Below are 8,194 nucleotides of genomic sequence, written 5' to 3' on the forward strand. Positions count from 1 at the left end.
TCAAACCACCCCACAGCTCCCAGCCAGGACTCCCCCAACCACTCCCTGCAATAGAAATGGCCCCAAGAGCCACCAAAACCCCTTCCCATCTCCCCCAACACCCACCCAAATTCTCTCCAAGCCACACAGCCCTGCCTGAACCCCCAAAACTCCCTCACAGACTGCCCCAAAAGCCCGCCAAACCCCCTCCCAGCAGCATAAGTGGCCCCAAGAGCCACAAAAGCCCCTCCCAATCCCCCAAGGAGCCCCCAGACCCCCTCCCACCCCCCATGGCACCAACCAGGACAGGCTGGGGGACAGAAACATCCATAGCCCAGAGCAGCTCGGGCACTTCAGCAGCGATTTGGGCACTTTGGGGGGGACACCCCGGATGGGCAGACCCAGGCCAGGGATTGGGACAGACAACCAGAATTCCTGGAGAACAGAGGGGCTCAGGTGGACATGTTCCGCCAGCACAACTTCGAATTTGCGGCCCCAACACCCAAATCCTCCCAAATATTCCCCTAAAGCCTAAATCTTGGTTAAATGGTGCAGCTTTAGATACCTTTGTTTAATTTCTTTATTTTTACCCCAAGTTTGGTTGTTTTGACAGGATGAAGGAGTTAGGTTCAACTATTTAGGTTGAAAAAGACCTCCAAGATCATCCAGGATTGCTTGATGCCACCAGAAGAAACAATGGGACAGAGCAGATGAAACTTTTTAGAGTGTAAAGGTAAAAAAATCAGCTCTTCCCAATGACATTCCAATGTTGATCTGAGTCCCGATGGATGTTCCTGCCCCTGCGTTCACCCAGGTGCCTACGGGGATCCAGGAGAACGTGGAGAGCACCAGCCAGGGGTCTTTCCAACACGGATCACAGGGAATGTGGGTCACCAGGGCTCTTCCCAACGTGGGTCCTCTGATGGGGGATGGAGTTGGAGCAGAGGACAAAGCTCTTCCCGCACTCGGGGCACTCGCAGGGCTTCCCTTAGCGGTGCCTCCGTTGGTGTTGGGTCAAGTGAGAGCTCTGTGAGAAGCTCTTCCCACACTGGGGACACTCGTAAGGCCTCTCCCCGGTGTGGATGCGCTGGTGCCTGATGAGTTCAGAGTTGTACCAGAAGCCCTTCCTGCAGTCGGGGCAGCGGAAGGGCCTCTCCTCCGTGTGAATCCGCTGGTGCAGGAGGAGACTGGAGCTGGTGTGAAACCTCTTCCCACACTCGGAACACTTGCAGGGGCTTTTCCCGGTGTGGATCATCTGGTGGCGGATCAGGCTGGAGCTCCAGCTGAAGCTCTTCCCACATTCCCCACACTCATAGGGCTTCTTCCCATCATGAAGCTGCTCATGAACCACCAGCTCTGACCTCTGGCTGCATCTCTGGCCGCCTTCCCGGCACAGGGTGGGTCTTTCCTCCTCAGAGCACCCTGGGCTGCGTTTGCAGCCCCTCCTCCTGTGGGATCTCCGAGGCTTTTCCTCCCTGTTGGATTCCTGCGATGTGGAGCTACTCAAAACGGCCTCTTCCACCAGGTTCTGCTGCGGGGATTTGTCCTCCCTGGGCTCCGTCCTCAGCTCCTTGTCTGGGGAGGAAGGACAAGGAGAGGATGGGATTTGCCTCTGTGCCACAGGGAAGGGGAAGGAGATCCCCCCAGTCCGTCCCCGGCAGGACGGCGTCGGCAGCGGGGTTGTCCTGCAGCCGGGGGCGATGCTGGGCTGGGAGATGGAGCAGGACAGAGGGGAAAGGGGCACTGACTTCCTCCTCACCTGCCTGGGGGTCCTGGGGCATCTTCCTCTTCCTCACAGCCTCCTCCTCCATCTAGCCAAAGGGTTGGGAATGGAAAATCCTGGTTTGGGATGAGCACATTGAGTTTGAAGGTCCCTCTGCCCAAATCCATCTCTAGAAGTCACCGGGCATCATGCAAAACCTGGCCATCCATAAAACCTCCCAAACACCAAGATTCAGCCCTGAAAAAGCCACCCAGGAGTTCCCCATCTCTGGTCTCTCCCCTTTTGGTGTTTGGGGATTCTCCCCTGTCCCAGCTCCTGGGGGTCCCTCTTTTATTGGGAGTCCCCCTCTCTACTTGGTTCCCGCCCTCCCCAGGCTGCTGGCAGTCCCAGGAATCTGAAAAGTTCCCCACTCTTCCATTTCCCCACTTAGGGATGCTGGGGGTTATGGGGTCCCCAGGTCTCTTCTCCCCTTATTCTCTGCTTCGGGGTGCAGGGGGTCCCAGGAGTCCCCCCCCTCCCCCTCTCCAGGCTGTTGAGGGTCCCGCGAATGGCGGCGCTCCCCCGTCTCTGGGCTCTCCACTTTGGGGTCCTGGGGGTCACAGGGGTTCCCTCCTCCAGACTGCCGGGGGTCCCCTGGTCCCAGTACTGCCCCTCTCTGTTCTCCTCACTCTGGGGGTCCCGAGGTTCCCCCCTCTGGCTCCACTGGGGGGTCCCACAGGCCTCTGGCTCCCGGACGGAGGCAGCGGTGCCTGACCCAGGCAGACCCAATCCCCACTTTGGGAGGGACCCAACTGCCTCCGACCCCCGCCAGGGCTCTGCCAGGAGCTGCCACAGGGACCCCCCAAGGTCCCCCCAAGGGGCACCTACAGCTCAGCTCTGGAGTCCTGCAAGATCCAAACATCCCCCCCAAAAAACACCGGCCCAGGGATTCCCCAGAATATTTGGGCCAAGCTCCTCCTCCCCAGGTACCAGGTGGGATGGGGGGATCGATGCTCCTTGGGGTGAGGGGCCTGCAAATTCTGGGAGTGCTGGACCCACGAGCTTCCTCCTCTTCCTCCGCCTTCTTCTCATCTTCCTCCATCTGTCCTCCTCCTTCTCCTCCCTAATCCCACCTTCTGCTCCTCCTCTCTCCATCCTTTCTCCCACTCCTTCTTCCCCCCTTCTTCTCTTCCATCCCTCCTCCTCCTCCCCTCTTCCCCCAAACCCTTCACACCCCACGGGAGGAATGGGAATGGAGCCAGGACAGGTCAGGATGGGCAGTGCAGGGCTCTGGGCTGCTCCCACCCACTGGGGAGGAATCCAGATAGGGGAAAAGAGGGAAAATTGGTGGGTGGAAATCAAAATTTGGAGGTTGTGGTCATCCTGGGTGGGGACTTCCACCCCTCTGGTCTCATCTCAGGATGGAGACGGGAGCAGGGAATGCACAGATTGACAGGAGATCCCAAGGGATTTTAGGGGCAGGATGAGGGCTGGTGTGAGCCCCTGGTTGGGGTGGGTCAGCCTGGAGACCTCAGAGTGTTCCCAGGGCCCTGGGATGGAGAGTTGTCACCACCTTCTGCTTCAGGTGGTGGTTCTGGGGGGACCTGGGCTGCTTGGGGCTCTCCTGCAGCCGAGAACTTGTAGGGACCCTCCTCCAGGTGGCTCCTACAGGTGTTCCAGGGGCTTGGGGTCATGGTGAAGCCCTTCCCATAGTCTGGGCATCCATAGGGGCTCCCCAGTGCAGATCGACAGGCGCCTGCTGAGGTTGGGGCTCCTACCAAAGCTTTTCCTGCACTCCTGGCCCCTGTAGGGTCTCTCTCCCCCGAGATGGGACCTCTGGGAAAAGCTTGGGCAGACACAGGACTTCTCCCCCACTTGGATCCTGCGCTGGGAGATCAGCTCCGTGCTCCGGCCAAAGCTCTTCCCACAGGAGATCAGTCCCCTGCCATGACAGCAACTTTGGAGTTCTCCACAAACCTCCCACATATCTGGAGGTCCCACCCCCTATTCTTTCCCCTCTTCCACCCTTTTCCCATCATCCACCAATCCTCATCCACCAACCGACCCCACTAAGGGGAAGGATCCCACTCGCTTTTTCCTCCCTCTCTCCCCCATCCCCCTCTCCTTTCTCATCTTCCCCCAAAGCCTCAGTGTCCCACGCGCTTGGTTTGGGGCTCTCAGTCCCCTCTCCCACTCAGTTTGAGGAGTCCGACCCCTTTTTCACTGCTCTCCCCCTCTTTCCAACGGGTCCCCCATTTTCCACCGCTCCCCTCACCCCAGAGCTCCTCGCCCGCGGCCGGGGGGGCTCCCAGCACCACCAGTGCCACCAGTGCGGCCCCAGCTGCCCCCACACGCCCCATGCCCAGCGCCGGGCGGTGCCCACAGCCCCAAAGCAGCCGCGCTGTGCCCTGGGGGGTCCCCAGAGCGGCCCCGCCCCGCACGGCACTGGGAGCACCAGTCCGGACCAGTGCGGAGCGCGGGCGGGCGGCATCAGCCGTGCCCGGGCAGGGCCGGGCCCCGCGGGGCTCCCGCCCGCACTCGGCCCCCGCCGGGACAGCGCGGGGGGGCCCGGCCTGGCCGCCCCCACCTCCCCCTCCCCAAATTCCGCTCCGGGGGGCGCTGGGGGCGGGGGGGGCTCAGCTGGGGCCAGAGCTGCCGGAGCCACGTGTCCCCCGCTGCCAGCACCACCCCCTCAGGATTAGGGGTGCCCCAAAACTCCCTCAGAGCTGCCGGATACCCCGCACGCCCCTAAGGAGTGGGGTCCCTCCGGCCTCATCATCCCCAACCTTCGGCTGCCTCATCCCAGGCCCCATCCCACCCATCCCCCTCCGCCACACTTCATCCCACACCCCAATCCACATCCCACCCTTCCCGGGCCCCATCCCGCCCCATCCCATTTCTCCCGGCAGCCGCCACCGGCACCCCCAAAACCCCGCGTGCCGGGGGCTCCCCAATATCCCCCAAGGGGCATTTGCGACTCACATTCGGAGTCCTGCAAGATCCAAACATCCGCCTCCCCTCCCCCGCCCCACCAAATCCCCCTTCCCCCAGGAACCAACAAAGATATTTGGGGCTCGGTGCTGGAGTCCTCCAAGCTCCAAAAATCCCCTCTCCCAAAACAAACCCAGGCACCGCCCAAGATATTTGGGGCGAGCTGCCCCTCCCCGGTCACCTGCGGGATGGGGGGAGCGATGCTCCCGGCGCCGAAAGTTGCGGACGCAGAGAGCGATGGATGCACGTGGAGGCTCCTCTTCCTGCCTCCTCTGTCCCGCCTCTTCCTCCCGCCCCTCCCTCTTTATCTCTCCTCTTCCTCCCGCTCCTGCTCCTCCGTCTGTTCTCCGTCCAGCAGCTCCGCTGCCGCCCCCAAACCTCGGGCTGGACCGTGGGGTCTGGGACACAGCCCCGTGCTGGGGGGCAGAGCCGCTGCTGGGGCTATCGCTGTGTCCAGGGCATCCTTTGTGGCCCTCGTGCAGCTCCAGGCTCCCGAGGGCTCCCCGAGGGTTTCTGTGGCTGTCCCTGCTCCCCAAATCGGTCGCGTTTAATGCCCAAGCGCGGCAGCCCCGTGCCCTGTGGCAGCAGCCGGTGCCGGGACACAGCCCCGGGAGCTGCGCTAATGCCCAGCCGTGCCCAGGAGGGACTGAGGGGAGGGGACTTCATAAGGATCCCCCCCTCTGCACCCCTGGCTGCGCACGAAAAGGTTCTTTAGCGCATGAGAGTGATTTTTCGGGATTTCTGGGCTCGGCGGGGCCGAGGCGGCGGCAGCGGGAGCCGCGGGGCCCCGCCCGTGGGGGCGGCCGGGCTGGAAAAGTGCGCGGGGCCCCAGCGCGGTGCCCGAGGGCTGAGCGGAGCTGACGGGAACAACCCCGGAACCCCCCGGTGCCCGAGGGCTGAGCGGAGCTGACGGGAACAACCCCGGAACCCCCCGGTGCCCGAGGGCTGAGCGGAGCTGACGGGAACAACCCCGGAACCCCCCGGTGCCCGAGGGCTGAGCGGAGCTGGTCGGGAACGCCCCGCTCGTCTCCGCCGCTCGAAGCCGCTTCCCCGGCTCCGGCTGCCGCCGCCGCCCGGCCCCGGCGCGGTCCCGCGGGGTCGCCGCTCTTCGCGCAGCTGGAGGGCTCGATCCGAGCCGCGTCCCGCCCGTCCCTCGCTGCGGCTCTTTCGGTGACACGGAGCGCCCGAGACCCCGCGCTGCTGCCCCGACGCTCCCTCGCTGCAGCTCTTTCAGTCGCTGCGCAGCCGCCACTCCCCGTGCAGTTCTTCTAGAATTTATTATTCCATTCTCCTTATTTTATTCCATTCGCACCTCCCATCCCACGCCCTCCGCTGTGGCTCTTTCAGCGCCGGGCTCCTCGCCGGTCTCTCGGTGCAGCTCCTTCAGTGCCACGGGCCGCCGGAGACGCCCCTCGGTGCGGCTCTTTGATCGGATTTTCTTCTTTTCTCAGGGTTTTCTCTCGTTCCCAGCCCGCCCGTCCCGCGGAGCGGCTCCTTCAGGGGCCCGGGGCGGCACCGAGCCCTCGGGGCGGCTCCAAAGGGCCCCGCCCGCCGCCGCTCCCTAAGGCCTCCCCGCTGCTGCCGGGGATCGGACACCGCAGGCGGCCCCGGCCCCTTCCTCTTCTTCCTCTTCTTCCTCTTCTTCCTCCTCGCTGCTACCGGGATTCAGCCCCCGCCGCCGCCCGGCTCCTTCTGCCGCTCCTGCCCGGCACGAAGCGGCGGTGCCGCTGACGGGGCCGGAGCGCGGCTGCCCCGCGACTGCCCCGCGCCTCAGGGCCGGGCCTGGGAGTGACCGCACGGCTGGGGAGGGACCCCCCGCTGGCCAGGGCAGGGACTGACCCCATGGGAGGGACCCCCCGCTGGCCAGGGCAAGGACTGACCCCATGGGAGGGACCTCCCGCTGGCCAGGGCAGGGACTGACCCCATGGGAGGGACCCCACGCCGGAGCAGGGAAGGATTCCTGTCCCCGAGGGAGAAGCAGCGGCACGAACTGACCGCGACTCCCATCCCTTCTCCCTGCCCCGCTGGGCACAGCAGGGAACAGCCGGGGATAAAGTGAAGTCCGGCAAGGAGAAAGAGGTCGCGAGAAGGTTCTTTTCCAGGGTTTATTTTACTCCTCACTCTCCTGTTCTGATCCGCTCCGTCCCAAATCCAGTTCATCTCCCCACGGCGGGGCTCTTGTGGCCGCCATGGCGATCCCTGAGTGACCTCTCCCTGCCCTTAGCCCGAGCCACGAGGACTCGGATCTGTTCCAGTTCCGTGCAATTCACGGGCATTTGGGGCAGCTAGAGCGAAGCAGCTGGAAAGCACAGCGGGCTCGAGAGGGACTCAAGCAGGGCAGGAGCCGGGGCTGCCCCGAGGGAGCTCTCCCAGCACGAACCTTCCCGGGCTTTCTACGGGAATTGCGGGGAATGTTTCCATTCATCGCTACAAAGCAGAGTCACAAGTGGAGCTGAGCTTTCAGCTTGAAAGGAGGGAATCGAACGTGTGCGCGGGGACTGCTGGAACCTCAAGGTGTCACTGGATACTTTAGTTTCGGAAATATTCAGCTCCTCAACAGCGATGTCTCCCAGCCCGCCGGCTCCTGGCTCAGACCCAGCTCGGAGCTTGGAGAAGAGACCCAAAGTCCCAACAGAACAAGCTCTGCTATTATTTTCTTTTTCCCCCATAGTTATTTTATGCTATTGTACTGTAAAATCTATTCTAATTTTAGTTTTGTTTTTCTTTTTTCCTTCTATTACATCGGTTTTGTCCTCTGTCCCCCCCCCCCAGCCTTTGTTTCCTTCCCGGAGGTTTGTGGTGAGGTGCTCTCCCGCCGGTTGTCCCCGGGAAACCAACGAAATCAATTGAAATAATGATGAATTGTTGAACTCTTCCCGCTGCTGTTTCCAGAAGGCCCCGGGAGGAGCCGGGGACGGGAGGGGGGTCCCGGTGCCGGGGGCAGTCACCGCTCGCCGGGCGGATCCCGGTGGCGCAGCTTGGGAGCCGCGGAAGTGCCCGAGGGAGCGCGGGGGCGGGGGAAGAGGGGGTGCGAGGGGGTATCGGTGCGGGATAAGGGGGCTCGGGGGGGTCTCAGCGCCGGGGATGGAGGTGCCGGGCGGTCCCCGTGCACGGGAGTGGGGGTTCAGACCTGGATATGGGGGTGCAAAGAGGTCCCAGTGCCGGGAATGGGGGCTCAGATGGTGCCGGTGCCGGGAACGGGGAGGACAGGGGGGAGTCCCCGGCCCGGAGATAGAGTTTCAGGGGGGTCCCGGGGCCCAGAAACGGTGGCTCAGGGGGTGTCCTGGGACGGGGAATGTGGGTTCAGGGAAGTCCCCTTCCCGGGAATGGGGCTTCAGGGACGTGCTCGTGCCAGGTAAGGGGAACAGAGGGTCCCGGTGCTGGGCAGGGGGATGTAGGGGGTCACAGTACCCAGGAATGGTGGTTCAGGGGGGTTCAGGGAGGCCCCGGGGCCAGACAAGGAGGAACAGGGGGGACCTGATGCTGGGGAAGGGGAGGCAGGGGGGTCACAGTGTCCGGGAA

General features: G+C 63.4%; 1 protein-coding gene across 1 annotated transcript; it reads right to left on the reverse strand.

The window, feature by feature from the left end:
* Positions 1 to 563: 563 nt before the first annotated feature.
* On the reverse strand, positions 564 to 1,961 carry LOC116436779 (zinc finger protein 3-like). Its single transcript, XM_032094167.1, has 2 exons — positions 1,739 to 1,961; positions 564 to 1,554 (listed from the first exon to the last, which is right to left on the reverse strand). Exons 1-2 carry the CDS (start codon positions 1,788 to 1,790, stop codon positions 968 to 970), a joined length of 639 nt encoding a protein of 212 aa, XP_031950058.1. The 5' UTR covers positions 1,791 to 1,961; the 3' UTR covers positions 564 to 967.
* Between the last annotated feature and the right edge of the window lie 6,233 nt (positions 1,962 to 8,194).

Source organism: Corvus moneduloides, chromosome 30 (genome assembly GCF_009650955.1).
Source record: "Corvus moneduloides isolate bCorMon1 chromosome 30, bCorMon1.pri, whole genome shotgun sequence".
In the NCBI taxonomy this organism is placed as follows: domain Eukaryota; kingdom Metazoa; phylum Chordata; class Aves; order Passeriformes; family Corvidae; genus Corvus; species Corvus moneduloides.